At 44.0% G+C, this 20,022-nt stretch overlaps 1 protein-coding gene across 1 annotated transcript; it reads right to left on the bottom strand.

The window, feature by feature from the left end:
• Positions 1-24: 24 nt before the first annotated feature.
• cplane1 (ciliogenesis and planar polarity effector 1) lies at positions 25-16,289 on the bottom strand. Its single transcript, XM_069673860.1, is given in 49 exon segments — positions 25-392; positions 477-751; positions 826-953; positions 1,059-1,226; positions 1,303-1,358; positions 1,439-1,616; positions 1,708-1,839; positions 1,951-1,993; positions 2,396-2,581; positions 2,684-2,783; positions 2,878-3,134; positions 3,229-3,466; positions 3,658-3,719; positions 3,824-3,886; positions 4,029-4,163; positions 5,334-5,409; positions 5,508-5,595; positions 5,676-5,857; positions 5,939-6,475; positions 6,555-6,896; positions 6,976-7,246; positions 7,414-7,478; positions 7,565-7,650; positions 7,740-7,888; positions 7,984-9,086; positions 9,178-9,468; positions 9,575-9,700; positions 9,803-9,952; positions 10,036-10,145; positions 10,213-10,360; positions 10,463-10,627; positions 10,713-10,930; positions 11,006-11,142; positions 11,229-11,460; positions 11,533-11,694; positions 11,839-12,003; positions 12,090-12,170; positions 12,278-12,468; positions 12,556-13,322; positions 13,407-13,598; positions 13,682-13,931; positions 14,249-14,431; positions 14,538-14,641; positions 14,733-14,889; positions 14,969-15,072; positions 15,181-15,413; positions 15,726-15,845; positions 15,926-16,061; positions 16,149-16,289. Coding segments are annotated over 49 exon segments (9,576 nt in total). The 5' UTR covers positions 16,230-16,289; the 3' UTR covers positions 25-239.
• Between the last annotated feature and the right edge of the window lie 3,733 nt (positions 16,290-20,022).

Here is a 20,022-nt window from a genome sequence, read left to right as displayed (position 1 = left end):
CAAACAAATGGTACCAACCTAAACTTTCAATAAGAGCAACTTTACCATTAAAAAAATCTGTCTTAATATAAATATTGTCTAAATTACAATAGCTATTCTCATAGTTTTAAATCCATCTGATTCACAGTATCTTTCAAAGGCACATCAAATTTTGAACTTTCTATTCAAGAATAAAAAAAAGAACACCTTCTTAAGGGTCAACTTGATATTATATTTCCCTTTCATTAAGACGCTAAAGCTCAAGGCTCCTCTGCAGCCAACATCCTCTCGATAGCAGCCATGTCTATTTTGCTGAGGCTGCTGCCGGTCTCAGAAAGGCCGTCCAGCCAGTCCAGGTCCAACACACCGCCTCTTGCACCATCTTCCTGCTCGTCCAACAGCCCAGTCTCAACCTAAAAAGTGTACAAAGTAAACATTTTAAAGTAACTTAGATGTTGTTTTCCTCTGTAAAATATAGGCTTTAATGTGATTCTTACTCTGTTTGACTCCTCTCGGCCCGGCAGTCTGCTGAAGCCTGAAGTGGGCTCCCAAAGGTCCCCCTCTTCTCTCTCTTCCATCCTCGTCTCCCTCAGGATCCCTCTCCCTACAGCAGTCCCCCTTGAAGGACTTTTGTTCGGCCCTGTCTTTCTCTGGTATCCGATGTGTGGCCCCTCACTCTGGCTGGGTGTTTGCTGTGTAGTGCGGCTCTTTGTGTCTGTGACCATGCCACGTCTGGTCACCTGAGACAGACGGTCCCTTGGCAAAGAGGTAACTAACACAAAATATACACATTGTAAACAAGTTTGGGGGATTTAATGTTCATGATTTATTAAACTTAAACAATACCTGGTCTATGAAGTCCCAGTCTCCTGTGGTGATCCTCTGAAGGTCGTCCCTGCGTCTCAGCAGTCCACGGTCGAATGTTGGGTTGAGCTTGTGCAGACTTAAGGCTTCTTTTATCATTGGCAGATACACTGAAGCCCAAAAAAAGATATTACTTAAGAATCAGATCCCTTTGAATAATTGATGATTTGTTCAAAAGCATGAGATCCTGGTCAGATTACTGCTGCAAGAGATACCTGTAAGTGCTTCCAGGCGGTGGAGCAGAGATGGCTCGTGTAGCTGAGGGCACCGGAAAAGCTTCAGTCCGTGAAGAAGAGCGTATATTCGGAGGAGCAGCGGGAAAGTCGCTGGCCAAAGAGCAAGCGTCACGTGTCCTCTGGTGGAATTGCTCCAGAAGCATGAACCTTATTAAATCACATGGAAATAAGTTAAACACATGAATGTCCAATGTGCACAGACGAATATAATAAAGGTACACACTTCTCTTTTTCCTCTCTGGTTCTCCAAACGGTCGCTCCGTTCCTGTTGGGTGATTTCTGCAGGATGAAGTGTCAGTGATGTAAATATAACATTAAAAAAAATAACTAGTTCTGGAAAGGAGGAAAACATTACTCACAGCTGTTCCAGAGGTAGAAAACGGTTTGCGCTCCCTCTCCCTCAGGCTCTGTCTGTGTTTTTGATAAACAGCGAGTTGTTCCCTCTGTTTCCTTCTCATCCAGATCCTCAGCTCTCTCCTCTCGTCCTCTGGGAGGACACGTTTCTGCGACATCCAGCTGCTTTGCTGCTGTTCCAACCTGATGGAGTCACATCAGTTTTCAGCTCAGCGACTATCACAGTTGGTTTGGATTTCATTTGGACAGGACTGAATTTTAGTCAGTAGCATACCTGTTAGGATGTGTAGTGTGTGAATGAGACCAATCCAGGTCAGTCCAGGATATATACCCTTCCTTTACCAGCTCGTCTAAGATTTCAGCTGTATCAGATAGCCCAGTCTGACCCAGATTCTCATCTGTCCATCTAAAGAGGGACAAGAGAGCAGATGTTTTAAAACAGAAGAAGATAAAAATACCAATGAGGAAAACATATCCACAACACAAGTCAGTCTTAACATTAATCAGATTTACTTACACAGGAGACAATCCAGATGCTTCAGTGTGCCGATCCTTCACTTCTGTGTGAGAGACAGAAACATTAAACTAGAGGAAACAGTAACTTTTATTATGACTCTGTCCATCAATTAAAAATGCAGTTATTTTATGACGACGCAAGCCACCTTTAAAACAGACTGAAATTAATTCTGATTAATAAATTCTCTATATAGTAATTTTTAAGGCCTGTAACCGCTGGTGGGGGGTAGGTGTCAGACGAAGCGATTTACTGCACGCTGCCTTTGTTTACATTTTCCAGGGCAGAAATTTGAAGAGAGTGATACGTATGATATTTTGTTAAAAACCACCACTTAAGAGTGTACAGGACAAAATCAGCAAAGAGAGAAGACGTGCTGCTTTGTCCACAGAGGGCGCCAAAATCAACACAAACCGAAAGTTCCTCACAGGAGCAATTATAGCCTTACTTGGAGGGGTGTGGAGGTGTGAAGGACCAGCGTTGTGATCCGGAGAAGAAGTGGAATAACGAAAAGATGGCGTCCTCTCAGGGGTGAGGGGGTCATTATGAATCACAATTTCTTCCTCTAGACTTTCGTCTTCTTCTTCTTCCAAGGCGTTTGGTTCATTTAAAGTGTCAAGTTGTTGCATCCATGCTGTTAGAGACAAAGAGTCTTATTAGTCTTTTAAAAACATTACACTGTCATATATTACTCCAATAAACCTGCATTTTAGTCAGTGTTAGTGTGAGGTCATACCTTCCTGTGGGACAGACAGCCTGACGGTCTTTTTTACTGCTGTTGTAGTCTTCACATCAGGAGCTAACGCTGGTGTTAGCTTTTCAATAATGTTCACCAGCTACACAGAGACAAAGGAATCATACTTTAGACTACAAAGCCAATTTGTGAATCAGTAATATGAGCATGATAAATATAGAAACATGCGTATGTACCATCCTGGAGTTGGAAAAGTCCATCTCCAGATAGTCTGCGATGTTCTGTAGAGCAGCTAACTGAGCGTCCAGCTCGGTCAGGCGGGAGGAGAACCAGACTGTGGGAGGCGAGGCTGAGGCGCTGTGAGGTCTGAGGCTCTGGGTCTTTATCGCTCTACAGATTTCAGAGTCAGACAGATCCTCAAGGTCGTCTATGATTCTCTCTGGATCTCTGCTGTGCTCGATGTAACTGCATGAAGGCTGCTCCTCAGGGACATCTAGAGTATGCAGTACAACAGATATAAGAACCAGATTCTACCAACAGTGGACAAAGATATAAATGCATTAGACCTTCAATAAAGAGACATTAACCTGTTTGAATGGTTGCTTGTGGGAGATCGTGTAGACCTATTACTATGGGTTGTGGTTCAGCAGCAGAAGAACTCCTAATAACAGAAGTTGCAAGTACATGAAGCTGAGCAGAAGTAGGAGAAGGAGGGCGGATGGAAGTAACAACGTGTGCTCCTGGGCTGAGAGAGGGGGGCAAATTGTGATGCAGGGAAGTCTCTTCTAGATCCAAGACACTTAAGAACTGGCGGCCATCTTGCTCCTGTGGGACAAAGAAAAAGAAAGAAAGAAAGGTGAATTAAAATATCCTTTCATCTTAATCTTACATAATTTTGTGCCATGTTGAGGCATTTTTCGTTAGAGGCATGAGGACCTACTGAAAACATGCTTAAAGACTCTAAAAGCAGTATTCAGAGGCCCTGTTGAGTCTACAGTTTATGTCTGGCCTCTTACCAGATTCTCCTCCAACTCCTGTGGGGTCTCCTTGTAAAACTGCATATTTTCTAAACTTTGTGCTGGATGGAGGGAAAAGAAATACAAACAAGCAATTGTTTATTGTATCCACCACAAATCAAAAGCAGTGTGTTATCGTTGAACCTGCAGTTTCAAATCAACTTACTTTTAGGACTATTAGCGGTCACAGAGGCAGATGTAGCTTTGTCTACACGTGTGGGAGAACAAGCTGAAAGAAACAAATATGGGATGAAACAACCCCTACATCTTCCACAGGTTTTGCTCTTAGAAAAAAGAGCAAATACTGTGTAACAACAATAAATTATTACACTATTAACACTGTGTATTTCCTATCCCAAACTGTAACTCACCCGGGTCTGTGTTGGTGAAAGCATCGTGGCACTCTGGGGGTCTTTTACGTGTGGAAGCAAAAGCATGGAGCTCAGCTGAAGTGGACATGGCCCTGTCCAATAATCTCTGCCCTGTCAGCACAGAGTCAAAGGACCCTGGGAGTTGGAGAAAGAAAAACAACAACAGATTATAAAATATAAAACACAACAATTATCATGTTCCAAATTGTCAATAACTACATTATACTGTAAAAACATTTATAATGCTAATTTATATTTCAAAAGAAAACAGAAGACAAACTTGTTTTGACTGCAATTCATAAGAATATGGACAGCGCCAAGCCATCAAATAAAGTATGTATGGGGCCGCCATGGCTCCCTTCTTAATTCAAACAATAGCTCTGTCCCAATCCAGGGGCTGCATCCTTCGAAGGACGTACTGGAAGGCCGATTGAGTCACAGAAGCGCGTCGAAGGCTGTCCCATTTTGAAGGCTCCTTCAGATGCGTCCGACAAATGAGTCCTACTTTTCCCGGGCCACGAAGGACCCATCGGGTGCATCCTTCGCGTCCCAACGTATCTCGAGATTCATTGCGCGCCAATTCAAATGAGATGGTGGACTCTTCCGCAGCAGAGGAACACCCTTTTAAATGTAAAAAATTCAACTCAATTGCCTAGAGATGCACATGTTAAAATAACAAAAGGAGCCTTGAAACAAATTATCTTTAATAGAATAGGTTAAGTTACGTAACATTAGCTATGCAAGCTACTTAGCTCGCTAGCTACCTGTTGCTAGGCAACAGGAGAAGCGTTTGGTGACGCAAGGGTAAGGGCGGGGACAGACGCAAACAGGAAATCCTTCATAGACCAGACCGTCTCATTTGAGTTCGGCTTTAACGGTCTACGCAGGCTACGAATGGAGCATCCTCTGTAGAATGCCTCCTGCGTAGGATGCAGCCCCTGGATTGGGACACAGCTAATGTCAAGTTTTAACTACTAGAATGCAGATTTCTGTCGTCCCTTTGAGATGTGTTTGTGCTGAGATTTTCTTTAGATATTTGACATACGACAAAATAATACAATGGTATCATTAGTCATTAATTTGGGTCTTTATTAGCTGTTTTTTCATTATTTTAGGGTAAAGTTTCCTTTAGTGCTGAACAGCCAGAGTGCACATCAGAACCAACTAGTTATTTTCTAACATAACAAAGCCCTAATGTTGCCCGGAAAAATGCTGGGTAGTTAGTAACTTTTACTAACAGAACAGAAAGATCTCAATTAATAGATGACACAGGTGAGTAAAGGTAGGTATGTCTTTAACACTAACCAGATTGAACAGACACATCCTGTCCTGTGATCGTTTCTGCAGCTGCAGGCTCGTCTTTTTCAGGCTCATCTGTTGGCTGGAGATAAATTGGTGTAAACAGATGACAGGAAAATATGCTTAAAAATTGGTAATAGCGCTTAAACATAGTTTTTATTTGAATTAGTATCTTTGTACCTCTTGTGTAAGGATGATAGACTCATTCGGTCTGAATGTGACCTCTGGTTTTCTTGCCTTCCCTGCCTTCTCCTCTCTCCTCTTCTGCCTGTAAACAACACACAGTGAGTATTGTAAATATAACAGTCAGCTTAATAAGGAGTTAAATGTATAATAATATGTGATTGCCTCTTGCTGGAGTTTAAGCTGTGAGGAGTGGTGGCTCTCCTGGTGCTTTCAGGCAGTGGGTCGACTTTGAGCAACCGCAGTCGAGCCTCTTCAGCGTTCTGCCTCCTGATGACTGAACTTGTCAACTCCTCCATGGAGATGAGACGGGTCGTTTGGGCTGAAGGAGCCGCCTGGGGCAGCATCTGTGGCATAGAGAGAAATGTGTACATTAATTACAATGACACATTCAAAGACACATCATTTAAATTAGAAGTATTGCTTACCATTTTTGGTCCAGGTTCTAATTGTAGAAGCTTGATGGGTGCTTCCCCCATGGGAGCTGAAAGGACAGATGCAGGCCTGGAGGAAGATGGTACGGGTAGTTTTGGGAATGTGACGTTGTTGTGTGGAGCAGGCTGACACTGGAGAAGGCGAAGGCCCTGCATTGGTGCAGGTGTGTGAGCTGGAAAAGCAGGAGGAAGTAGCGAGAACTCTTGTCCTCTGGATCTCTTTGGATCGGAAGAAACATTTCTCTTTTCCTTTTCTGTCTTCTTTGGTGGGTTAGAAGTGTGCAGCGTCTGGGGATAGTGTTGGGCACTCTGCTGGGGCAAAGGAGGGCGGTGGAGCTGAAGCAACTTCAGGCCTCGGAGCTGGGGTGCGGGAGTATTTTGTCTGCTATCATTAGAAGGTGGTAACACAGGGGCACTGTGTAAGCCATGGCTAGTGTCAGTAGTGGCCAGAAGCCCCTGTGAGGGTGGGATTAACCTCCTGCTCTCCTGGATATCTGGTGACACCGCCTGGACAGACAGGGGCTGCATTTCCTGAAGACAAAATAAAATGTGCTCGGTTAAAGGTTTCATTGTGATTCAAGAATAATTTACAAAGGACAGCGAGCAATACCTGATAATTTACACCTGCACCATTAGAAGTGGAGGGTAGGTTCCTGGTCATGTGACTCTGGCCTCCTGAAGGCTGCTCTGCAAACATACATGCAGGGGCCGGACTGAGCTGAGGGTTGTTGGATGATGAATTTGGCACACATGCTTGTCTCTGAAGCGTCACAGAGGAGGTTTGAACAGGGAGGGCATTTGCTTGAGGGGTGAAATTGGTAGCATTAGATGCTGGCACATTAGGGTGGAAGGAGTTCATGTTAGACTGGGCCAAAGACGCCCTCTGCTGGGCGAGTTGCAGGTTGGAAAATGAAGCTCCTAAAACATCCATCAGGCTCATGTAGTTTATATTCTGTAACGACAAACAAAAACGCTTAAATCAGAGTCCATCTAAAGAATCAGTTGTCTTCTTTGGGTCAGTCCGCTCTTACCTGAACCAGTCGGTATAAGTCTTCGCCCAGGCGCTGCCTCATTTGTGGATCCTCAGTGGATAAGGGCAGATTGGGGGCTGTAGAATCCGCTGTTGGTGGATCAGCCGTGGAGCTTGGTGGCTGGAGGGTTGCAGGATCCGCAGGTGTGTTGGGGAGAGGTACTGCAGGAGAACCAGGAAGCTCTACATGGACCTCCACCTCAGGCTGGACGGTAGGAAGAGCTTGTGGCTCCAGGTGTGGTGGGGCTTGTGGGCTTCTAACCTGACTGGGACTAAAACAACCAAAAAAATAAACAACTTGAAAGTCAGTTATGATATTTAATATGTGGCGTGGAAGAATTAAAGTGAACTACAACTAAAGCTAACACATTACATAACAAGATAAGGCTTAAAATCTCAAAGAAAACTTCTGCTATAAAAGTCTACATTAAATACTCACAGGGAGGCAGAACCGGACATGTCTTCAGCGTTTTCTGAGAAGTCCAAGTCTGCAAGCTTTAAACTCTGTTAAGAAAAACAGCTTTTATTTGTGTGTTTGTCAGCGATGACAACACGTCTGAAGAACGGGAATCCTGAATGGAAATATTCACCGTTTCAGGCGTGTAGACGTTTCCAGACACGTTCCCGTTGGACGCAGAGGACGGCGCTTCAAAGCCCTCACTGTCGCTACTTTTGCCTACAAATAAACACATCCATTAATATTCTCTGTTATAAGAATCTGCATTACAGCAACTTTTAAGGGTCGAAAGTAACTGAGTGTCAAACCTTCTTTTTCAGGTGTAACATCTAAATCATCCAGACATGGTTGTTGTGAACTGGGCGGCCTCTGCTGAGCATCAAAGGTCAGTTCATCCTGATTGGGAAGAGGTGTCGTGTGAAAAGCAAGCTCCTCTGGTTCATCTGTGCCAGAACCCCTGCAGAGACATGAATGATTAGATTAGTAGATTATGTATATTTACAGTGAAAGAAAGGGTACGCTGTTTATATCTTTCAATTAAAGGACACTCACACGGACACTTCTCCTGGATCTAGATTGTGATCAAGACCGGTGATGGGAGTGTTGGCTGATCCAGGGTACCCTGTATCAACACTGCTCTCTCTCTCCAGCCCCCTCTCCCCCTCAGGTTGCAGCACAGGGGCGACAGTCCAATGAGCTTCTGGAACCTGAATGTGGGCGCTGTACCGGTCGCGCCCGAGTCGAGCGGTGAATCTTTGATGCAGCAAACTGAGGGAGGTGAGGACGGCAGGGGCCGAGGCTTTGACGCGAATGACTACTCCTTCGTCGGCTGCTCCTCCGACACCTCCTCCCAGCTCTTTCTTCTTTTTGCCGTGATGCCCGAGCAGCACCCTCCTATCAGCCCAGCGTACCATCCACTCCAGCAGCCTGCCCAGCTCTGGAAACTGAGCTTCTAATTTAGGGTCCAGGCCCTGCTGCAGTTCAATCACAGCTTCCGCAGAATTTGAGGAGCCAAATATCAAACTCTCTGAAGGCTGCCTTGTGGGGAAGGTAGTTCGCTTAGGGCTGGATTCAGAACCAAAGAGACTTCCTTTCATTCTTTGTTCACTGCTCTGCTGTCGGAGGCCAAACAAACCTTTCCCCCTGCCTGTTCTCAGCCCAGTAAGAGAGGTGACAGAGAGGTTGTTTCTTGATACGGGGGCTTCACTCCAGACAGAGGACGTTTGCAGCTCAGGTGTTGCTCCTTGTTTCACAGGCTTGTAGCAGCAGCCAGCTCTGAACACAGGCGGATCGCTGCCCAGGCGCTTCCTCACTGAATGTTGCGCGTCTCTTTGACGCCGATGAATAGTCGTGAGCACATCAAAGGTGAGAGAATGCAGCTCCCGCTCCCTCAGCTGGGAGGAGAAGCCCTTCAACAGAGGCAGCTCGCCGCCTGATTCCCCTCCATCGGCGCTATCCTTCTCCAGCACGTAGCTGAGGAAGAGCTCCAGGAAGTTGAGATACTCTTCATCTTCCAGCTCAAACTCCCAGCTGCCGACCACGGGAGGGGAGGGCTTCTCGTTCTCCTTGGAATCACCCGGGTGACTCTCCTCCTGAATGACGCTGTCAATCTTAACAGCAGCCTTCTTTGTTTTGCCTTTTGCTTTTTTAGGTTTCTTGCCTCTGCAAAGAACAAAACAGAGCACTGAAATAAGCCAAAACACTGACATGTGATGCCTCAGTTTAATCAAAGAGCTACTATTGCACCTACTTATGCATTTCAGGAGAGATAGCCTCAGATGTGTTATCCGCTGTGTCTCCATCGCTGCACACCGGGGGGAACCCGCAGTCGGTTAAAGTGCTGGTGCTCAGAGTTGTACCCAGCGAGAGCTGCCTCAGCATGGCCATCCCGTGTTTGCTCTGCCTGTCCTCCTCTTCCTCCTCTTTCTCCCACAGGTGGAGCTCAGGTGGGGCAAGATGCCGCTTCAGGCGCCCGAGATGTTTTCTCCTCTGCCTGCGTTTGTCTTGGATCACGAGCATCATCAACTCGTTCACTTCCTCTTTATCGCCCTCTGGAGAACAGACGTTTACACACATTTAAACCAGCATATGTAACCAGTACCAATCACAACACAAAGAATGGTTTTATGACCGAACTAAAAACGTAGGTGTTCATACCGAGGACGTTGCATTGTCTCAGTCTCTGCAGCAGAGAGCTATATTTTTCTCTAAGAGCGACTCTGACAGACTCCTCCTCCTCGGGAAAGGCTCTTATGAGTGTATCTGCCACCTTAAAAGAAGAACAGCTCGAGGTTGAGAGATATACTATTCTGTTTTACTTCAATAAACACTGTTTATGTAAAAAACAAAAGTCAGGAAGGAGACATTTCACCAGAGAGAGAGGAGGAAGTTCCGACACGAGGCTGAGCAGTAAGTCCTGCAGGATCTCCTCAGCGTTGAGGAAGCAGGAGAAAGGCAGCAAACGAGCGGCCCAGAGGAGAGCATCAACACAGGTGGATCTCACTTCTGGACTATCAAAGATCTAAAGGACAGACATACACACAGATATTTATATGGCTTCAGTGGCTGAAGATATTTATTATGTATGCATAAACATTTGAATACCTGTTCTTCTCTAACACGCTGTCTGGCGGCCTGATACTTCCTGCAGGACATGGAGAGCTGATCCCTGACGTGAAGCATCCAGCATAACGCACACAGCTCCCTGAAACAGACTTAAAGGCAGACAATAAGTACATCATTGATTTTGGTATCTGCTTTTCACTATGACGGGCAACTTACTAATAGTGTGAACAGTGTCAGGGTCCAGGTGACCGTCTTTATTTGGCCCCCGTCTGAAGAATCCACTGCGGGTGACAAACTTCATCAGGCCCTCTGGGAAAGCTTTTTCTTCTTCAGCAGCTGATGGGTAGGCGTACTTCTTCTTGATCTTAAAAGCATAAGATGATAGCAATGCACCAAAGTGTAATCAACAGCTTTAAAAGTTAAAGTCATGTTTGCATATGAAGAATCCAGCATCCGAGTAAATTACCTTGTGCAGTACGTGTCTGGCGCGCCGCAGGTGGCTGATGTACCACTGGGCGGCAGGATGGCAACAGCGTGCAGATCTCAGAAGTAACAGCAATCTTTGAAGAACCCCAGATACTTTGTGACGCGATGCAACTTCTGCAAAATGTCCCATTGTCCCAACTGGGTCCTAAACATGAGATAAACAGCCCCTTCATTGTTACAGAATGTAAATGTAAACATACTGAGTGTAAAGGTTGAAATATGTTATGTACCTGTGTGTTGGGTGAAGGCTGAGGGCAATAAAGAGGTGGGGAAGGCAGGTACAGTCCATTTGGCACCAAGGCAGGCAGGCAAGAACACATGTCTTTGGCTGTGTCCAGCAAGGAAGACAAAGGTGAAGATAACACGTTCACTCCAGCCATGACCGACGCCTTCAGAATCTCCTGAATAGACACCTGTAGCAGGTCCCAGTCTTCTCCTTCCAGAGGGTCTAGAGAAGACAAACTATAGGTTAAAATCTAAAGACTTAAATGTTGTATTGTTCGAGTTGCAAGCTCTCACCAACCTGTAAAGCTCTTGTCATCGTCTTTATCTCTGTGCTCTTGGGAGTCACACTTGCTGCCTATAAGACACTCCAGCTCAACCTGGAAAATGCCATCTGGCTCTAAATCTGTTGGGAGGTGCAGCTCTCTCCTTCTGAGCCTGTAAAAGATGAGCATTGAGATGTTCTATTGATAGAAAACTACAACCATACACTCATTGATTATGCTGTATTCTTTCAAACTGACCTTGTGAAGTCTAAGTGGTCACTGCAATAATTTGTGTAGGCCAGGCTCAGAGAGGCGGCTGTCTTCCAGTCCCCGAGATGGTAAGCCAACCACACCGTCTCAGGAAGGAGACCCCCGAGCAGGAGCAGGTCCTGGGCGTACTCTACCGTCCACACGTCTGACAGCTGCTGTTGTCGCACTGCTCTGGCCACATCCTCCTGGCACAGCGGCACCAAGCGCCCAACACCTGGAGCTGAGAAAGAACATGTTAGTATAGAAAGGAGGAATTATCTTTTTAACTGGCAAGAAAACACTCGAAACACACCATGAGGTAGATGTAGTGGAGGCAGGACAGCCACATGGTGAGCAGGCAGGATGTAGAGGGGTTGGTTGGTGAAGTAAGAGGCCATGAATCTCCCCAGGGTCTGAACCACGGCACAGGCTGCGTCACTGTGAAGGTCCTCAGGCAGCCACGGGCAGGGAGCGTCTGCAGCAGGGCATGAAGGCAGAGCTAACATTAACTAAAATTAGCTTTAAGGCTAACATTGCCTTATTTACTGTAGGAGCTAGGTGCGAATTGATTTCCTAAACTCCCTAAAAGACGAAGAAGAAATTGCAGCCCGTTACTGACCTGTCACGCAGGTCATGTTGTCCTTCTGGTGTCCGGCCCTGTGCAGGATCACACGGGCCATGTGGTCCCCCAACTCCTGGGCTTCTCTCAGACGGTACTCCGATAACAGACTGTACAGGAGTGCCAGACAAAGCCGCGTCTCCTTGAAGACGCTACGATCAGATCCTAACAGAAAAATATATGTATGATTACCATCTCAAAGTAAATGTGACCATTTAGTTTCGGGGAAAATGTGCAGCAGTGGTTCTTACTTTTGTTGCTTTCCTCACAAATACGTGACCGCCATGTTTCAGCACTTTTTGCGTAGGAGCCACAGAGGAAAAGATGTTCACCTGAGGAGAGACGAGTGAGATGCTTAACACCTATAGTTATTCAGACATGTTTACAATCCTGCAGCTTGCACAAAAAGCATGTAATCAAGGACGTCTGCTCCGGTTACCTGGGTAACTCAGCAGGGCGGGACCCTCCTCCAGCCTCTCTCCTGTAGCCTGCAGAGCTGTTTGGATCTGGGACATGATGACAGACACTTCTTGTTGTTCCTCGTCCCAGCCATCACAACCTTGAAAGCTTTGCAGCTCCTCCATATACTGCTGGGTGATCTCGTAGACCCACTGCCACACTCCTAACAATCTGGGAAAAAAGAAGAAGAATCTCACAATAGAAAACTTTTTAGCTCATAACCGCTGACACATACAATGCCAGAGGGATGGTCTGTACCTGCTGGATGGCCTCTGTGGAACAGGGTGTACATGATGAACACAAATAGATGTCTCTTCCTTCATATCCTGTAAAAATGGCACATGGTGTGCATCTGAAGGCCAGAGCTGTGGCAGCTGGGATCCCTTTTCTGAAGATGAGATAGTTCTTTGCTGCAGGCTGTAGGTGTGATCAAGAGAATCGGAGACAAGCTGCAGTATAAGCAGGACTGTGTTTAGACTCTGAGATGATAACTGACAGTGATCAGCCTGGTGGGACTCAGGATGAGGGGTCAGCAGGAGGCGTATCAAACGTCTACTGAGCTCCACCACAAGCCCCAGGCAGCCTGGTCCACCTGAGTGAGAGCTATCCCAGGGAAGGAACGAGAGAAGGTTTTTGAGGAGGTTCAGGAGGCAAGAAGAAACAGAGGTATTCTTTTTCCTTTCATGGACCAAACGGAGTAAAGCTGCATATCGCACCACACAGCAGAGAGTGTGCTTTAGCAGGCGAGTTCTATTTTCCACAGCATCCCCCACAGACATGCCGAAAGCCCAGGCCGTTAACAGCTTACTCTGGATTTTCCCAAGTTCCCGACGCAGGAGAGGAGTCCTCCTCTCTGTGTCAACAAAGTCGTTATCATAATCAGGGCTGGTAAGAAGTCTGGTGTCGGTTTGTGTGTCCAAAGCGTGGATCGTGTCGAACATTGAGGCAAACTCCAGATGGCCGCCGTCCTCCACGTGAGAACCGGCAGGAAGTCCGTCTACATCAGAGTCATCCTCAAAGAAAGTCTAGAAAACACACAGCAGGTATAGGTAGATAATAGCAAACATAACATAATATTACTTACTACTACTTTACGCTAATTCACCGACCTGCACTTTTTCAAGAAGCTCCTTGGTGCCGCCCAGTGTCCCGTGATCCTGCAGGAAAAGAGGTAAAGTGGATCCATCTATGGCTGCTGACATGACAGAGTCTGCAGTGTTGGGCCCACGTGTAAGAATCGGGTTGAAAACTTCAGAGCTGTTCAGACAAGACACGGACTCCAGCCATGCCCTCACATGAATCTGAAAATGACGAATGAGAGGAAACTTATGTTTAGAATATAGAGTCGAACAAAAGCGGAGTAAGAAGCTTGTTGGTTTACCACCTGTGATTTATCCAGGAGCCGACTGGCCTTCTCGAGGTCCTTGCTTGTGTCCTTTAGAAGTGATTTGAGCAGCAGGGCAGGAGAAGGTCTATCCAGAACTCTCATAACTGTGGCCATGTAGCCATCAGACACGATGAGATACAGCAGGCGTGGGTGCCAGGTGACAGAATACCTTTGCCTCAGGACATCCCGCACGGACAGGCTAGAGCTGGACAGAGAAGCCTCCTTGTTCCCTGCTGACATCGGCGGCCTGCAGAAGGAAAGGATATTTGGTGGAAACACTCTAAATATTTGAACACTGAGATTGTATAAGTGCGGCCAAATGATTACTCATGTCAGCAATCAGGGGACTAATAAATAATAGGAATAACCTTTAGATGCAGCCCTACAGGACATATAATAAAACACATGTTTCATACAGAAAAGGAGGCACTGATTTTGGCTCTCCTGCTTAAAAGCTAGAGAGAAGCAATCAATAGAAAATGTGACCACGGATGAAAAAGAAGACACGAGAATGAAGAACACCAAACAAAGACAATAACTGACTTATTACAAGGGCTAATATACCGGTATGTGACGAGCGGGTGCAGGGGTAGGAAGTGTGCGGGCCCAAAGTCAACACTGCAACCAGAGCTTGAGAGTGTAAGAAGGCCTCCGAGGCGAGGAAGCATTAGAAGGGAGCCTCTCTTCAGAACACAGGCCAGGAACAGACCACCAGGCGACCAACTCACACTGCCCACCCAGTAGGACCTAAAAGACAAGATATGTAGTCTGTTTCTGGAAACAGTTCGAATGACAGGCAGGAGTACAGACACATTTTTACAGACATTGCTCTATTGCTATATTAGAACTGTACCTTATGTATTTTGAGGGGATCTCAATCTTTTTACTACCACATCCTCCCAGGCCACTTGATATTGAGATGAAATTCTGTGTGCTCACAAAGAGCACCTGTGTAGCCTGCATACAAAAACAGGAAATAAAAATCTTGATGAACATTTCTACAAATTAATTCAGATTTAGAAAAAACTGATCAAGATGGGACGCTTACCTTGGGCTGCCTCTGATTCAGGACGACGGCTAACAGCCGGCCATCAGGGGAGAAGGCTGGCACCAGGGCCCCTCTGGACTTCACTGGTTGGCAGGGTGGGGTGAGATGAGACAAGGGGTATGTCTTGGTGGCCCACTGTACGCTGTATCCCACAGAACTACAGAGAAAAATGTGTACATTCATCTAATGCAAAACCCAATGAGAGTCATGTCTGAAACATAGAAGAGATCACCCACCCGACTCTCACATGGCCCTCTTCCCATTGTATTTTCAGGCAGGTGATGATGAGCTTCTTCCCAGATGTGAAAACAAATGCTGATAAGCAAACATCACCCATAGCCTAATGGAGAAAGTTAAAATAGAAACATACACATTTAATAGAAAATAAAAGATGGACTGCAAGTGATTGAACACTTATGATAAATATGTAATCTATTCTTACACAGACCTCCGTCTTGATGAAGATAGTGTGTTGGGATGCTTCTTTGTCTTGTGCAGAAGGCAGAATAGAGCCTTCCAGGGGCTGTATATGTGCCCATTGTCCCCTAACTGCGCCATCTCGTACCCCAGTCAAATCTCTGACATCCATGCACTCCCACAGGAACACATGCCCGGATATGGCTATTAGAAGCACACGCATCCCGTCCCCTGAAACCTGGAGTGACAGTCGTGTGGCATTCCCTGTGAGAAAAATACACACATTAATCTATCCAAATTTCCTTTTAAATGCAAAAACTGTACAATCACAATACAGTATGTGCCGGTCACCGCCAAGTTAGAGTGCAAAAATTAGAGAAAGAGTAAACATCACCTTAAAAATAACCACCCACAATCTGCTTCCATTGTTTTATCTTCAATAATATACGTAAAGCATACCATAATCAAATAAAATAAGCACATCTTATGTCTTTCATACAGGTAACTTTTTTAGAATGATTATCCAGTCATTAAGACAAATATTACTATGAAACTAAAAACCTGTACATTGTGTACCTTGAGTGCTGGTTATCATATGAAGTACTTCTGGTACAGCTGCAGCAGTCTTCAACAAGTCTTTGTCCTTGTTCCACAGAAACAGCTCTCCTGACACCAAAAGTCCACAAAGCCAAATACCTGGTTTAAAAAAAAAAATAAGAGACATGTATTCAGAATTTACAGGCAAAAAACTTTGTGCTTTTACACACTGAACTCACCATTGTGGGATGAAGCCATTGTCACCACACTATGAAGCAGAGGATGGAGTTTAGGAGTCCTCTTCTTAGTGCGACCAGAAACCATGTTGATCTCACTGATCCGTTTGTCATCTAACAGGAACACAGACTCCTTCTCCTGAAGAGTGACATGACAACAGTTATGATCTTCAAACAAGAATAGTGCTAGCAGTGCTGAAATGCCTTTTCCCTTTACTGTCCTCACTTTGCCAAGCCAGCAGAATCTCGGCCATGGTTTCTTCCGTTTGATGCTTGATGACAACACAACCTCCAGCTTTAGCTCCATGTTTAGAAGACAACATTAGTTCTTCTTCTTCTTTGTGCAATCACGAAGGGTTAAACGAGACTGGCGAATCCTTCTAGACAACAAAGCAGTGTGTTAGCTGACAAGCGACTGGTTTATTTGTAACAATGTAAAAAAAAAAAAAAAAAGATTGCTACACAGCTAGTTGGAAATACTATCATTAAATATGCGATTAAACCATTATACGTTTACAGTATTAAGAGACATGTACTAACAGTGTTATAGCACCATTTATTAGCTAATGTTATCTATTGTTTGATGAACGAAACCAACACTGTGGTTAAAAATACCGTTACCTGGCGTTAGCTACCTAGCTTTAGCTTATTTTGCTTTCTTCGAGGCGCAACAGTCCCGAAAACGGCCTTACCGGAGGACCCTGACTACATTGGTGACAGTCATCGTATGTTCACACCATTTGTTTGCGAAATTGGTATTAAATCGGCATATAACATGTTATTCCGTAGCTAAACATGAAAGATTTCGAAAGTCCCTCCGCTTCAGTAGTCAGATTTTTTCCCATGATCCTCCGGGAGCAAGCTTCACCGCGTTGCCGTAGGAACGTAGCTAGATGTTGGGATGTAGCCGACACCCTGTGAGAAAAAAAATGATAGTTGTACCCATAAATATAGATTTATGCCTTTTTTAGATTAAGTTTTATGTTAAGTGTTATGTGTGAATTGTGTGACCATTTAACAGTGTTTCTACCCACATTGAAACTCTATAAACTATGAAATGAGACCAAAACCCTCACACAAAAACAACCATAACCTTTCTGAAAATAGCTATTGTCATTGTTTTTGTGGGATCTATTTGGCGTTACTTGTTACTTTAACATCTGAGCACCTTACTGAACATACTGAAGAGAATGTTGACAGTCTAGAGTTTCAGCCTTATACCATTGAAACAAAGTATAATATGTTACCTAACTCAGTGTTGTTGCTGTCCTATTATGGGCCAATAATTTAATTAATTAAAAATGTTTAAGCTTTTCATTATTGGTATGGTCTCCTTTAATTTTGTAATTTCGATACTATAGTTTTCTTGCTTATGTTCTTTAATTTAATTGAGACACAGACATAAACACACACAGTGGCAGGGGCAAAAGCTGTAAAAAATAAAATAAAATAAAACAAATAAACATAAACTCAGTTCAAGTTAGGTTGGCCTAAAATTACACTACCTAATTTACTATTTACATTTGCCATGTTGTTTCATTTAACGAGGTCTAACCTTATTCTAAGTTACATTTGAACACATTAAAAAAGCTCTTTACAAACATGATTGCTATGTCCCATCATCTGTGAGCAGCTACTGAATAAGATGTCTTTGTGACCAATCCTACATTGTATATGACTAAAATGAGACTAATAAAAAGCATAAAAAGTGTAATGCATGTCATATTAACATATTCTTCTAGCACAAGCATACTTTTGCCAGCAGATGGCAGTGCTACAACAGAGATTACTGCTAGGTATGTCTTCCCATCATAGCAAAGTGTGTTTGAGTTTACAGCCAGATCTGACTACAGTAGAATAAATCACTGTGGAAGATAAACTGTGGCATAAGAGGCTTTTTTATTTCTCTCCACACGGTCAATTTTCTGTAAGGACCATTCTGGCTTATAAACTATATGAAAATGTGTGTCTTCTTCACATGAACATGCTTTAGGTTGTGTGAACTGTTAAGCATTAATGTCTCTTATTGGCTTGTTACAGAGAGTTATTAGATTTGCCCTGCGGCCGCTGCTAGTATTTAATTACCCTTGCACTCTCTCCTTTTCATCATGATGGAGATGACGGAGGCCATTGCCAATAGGTGAAAGAGGGGACTTCACCAGACCCTAATTGGTTCATTTGCCTCTGCCTGCCAGGCGCAGATGGAGCTCTTTATTACTGTCAGTGCCAGCTTCATTCTGCTCTGATGAGGACCGTCTTAAGAGGGAGCGCTTGACATCATATAAGGACATGATGACATGGCCTAAACAGAATGATAATCAGGAGGATGAGAGCAGAACAAGAGACAAACATTGTGCATTCATAACGTACTATTAGCTTACCCATTCTTTTGTCTCCAATTGAGAGCGTATTGTTGAAAACATGTAGCTAGGTTCAGAGATACAATGCATCATTTGGACCATACCCGTGTGTGTGTCATCTGTTTGGACATGTTATATGACTATGTTCCTCTTGTATCTGTATCAGACCATTGTTGAGGTATTTTAGGCCCTCTGTGTGTTTATTTGAGCTATATTGATATTTTTAGCCATCACTTTTGATGTAATTCGTTGTAAAAGGTTATTACACCGATAAATATGACACAGCTGAGGAATAAGTGGCAAGTAAATGCTTATAATTGTGCTTGCTTTAGTTAAAATGAAATTACTTGTCAAGCAAATAAATGAACAAATCCTTTTAACGTGTATTAGCTTCTAATAATAAAAGCCATTTTAGTTTGAATTTGCACCATAGCATAAAGCACTATTAACTAATTATGTGACTGAATGGATTTAAACAGTATTTCTTTGTAATAACCTTATAGTGACCAACTATAAAAAGTGTCCTGCTCCCTTAAGAAGGCATGTCTGCACTAGAGCTGCTGGTTGAGTTTGTGATTTCTGTATTGCAAACTTAACAATGACTAAATATGGATTCTAGATATTTAATCATGTTTGACCACAGAAAATTGGTATGATAATGTTCCTCAGGCACATGAGTGCCCCCCTTTTACTTTCACTTAACTGTATAGCCATTAACCATGCTATTAACTAGAGAACAATGACTCATCTACATCTACAATGTTCAATATAGGAACATTAGTTGGCATGGCAACCTCATTTGCCATCTGCAGGCCTCATTCATACTGAGAAATGACACTGAGGAAGCTGTAAAGAACAATTCAATATTCTTTCACACAGAAAGAAGGTCAGATTATGTCTGCTGCAAGTCACTTCCTTGTGTGCACTTGTTTGTCTTTCAAAGAAAATGACAAACACCGTTCTTAGAAGTTTTTGCAGTAGTAGTCTTACAGCTGCTATAAGTTCAAATTAATAATTCAACTTTTTCCAGAATACTCTTGTTTGCTTTCTTACTGAAAGAAAGATGACTAGATCAACACCACTCTCATAGCTCTCTATGAAACATGCTCTATTATATTAGCTACAGCTAGCAGGTAGCTAGCTTAGCTTAAAGGTGGGGTATTTTGCTAATTTCAAGCTTCATATTTCTCACCCTGGTGCTCTGTGCAGGCAGCTCAGTCAGCTCTTTAAGAAACCCCGCCCCTACAAGCCCACTTTCTTCTGATTGGCCAGCTAAGGCTCACTTTGTGACATCACAAAGTGCAGCATGTAGAAAAAACAGTGTGAAACCTGGAGTTCACAGCAGCCTGCAGACTGAGAAGCCTCCAACATATTTTTACCTACAGATTTGAAACTTAACCCACATTTAGTCTGGACATCCAACATTGTAACATTATATATACAGTACTTAAAATATGAAACAGCATAATACCCCGTCTTTAACGATTGGAAACAGATATGAGCAGCAAGCCTGGCCCTTTCCAAAGTTCAGTTGTTAAATTCTGACAAAAACTATTGCTTAAAAATTATTTATTTTGGTTTTCTGGGTGATTATTGTGTGGGACTATTTCTTGGTAGGGGCCGAGAAATGGTCACGGCCAAGGAGTAGTCTGCTTATTATTCAATAAGGGTAGCCAAGTTGAGACGATTGTTTCCACAATGAAGACATTATATTATAGTAGTATCGCTTTGAATGATCAG

Source organism: Semicossyphus pulcher, unplaced genomic scaffold (genome assembly GCF_022749685.1).
Source record: "Semicossyphus pulcher isolate SPU_LCO1_2020_fin unplaced genomic scaffold, fSemPul1.0.p SCAF_22, whole genome shotgun sequence".
NCBI lineage: Eukaryota > Metazoa > Chordata > Actinopteri > Labriformes > Labridae > Semicossyphus > Semicossyphus pulcher.
The sequence above is the reverse complement of the archived record's forward strand: the minus strand, read 5'-3'. Positions and strand labels throughout refer to the sequence as shown.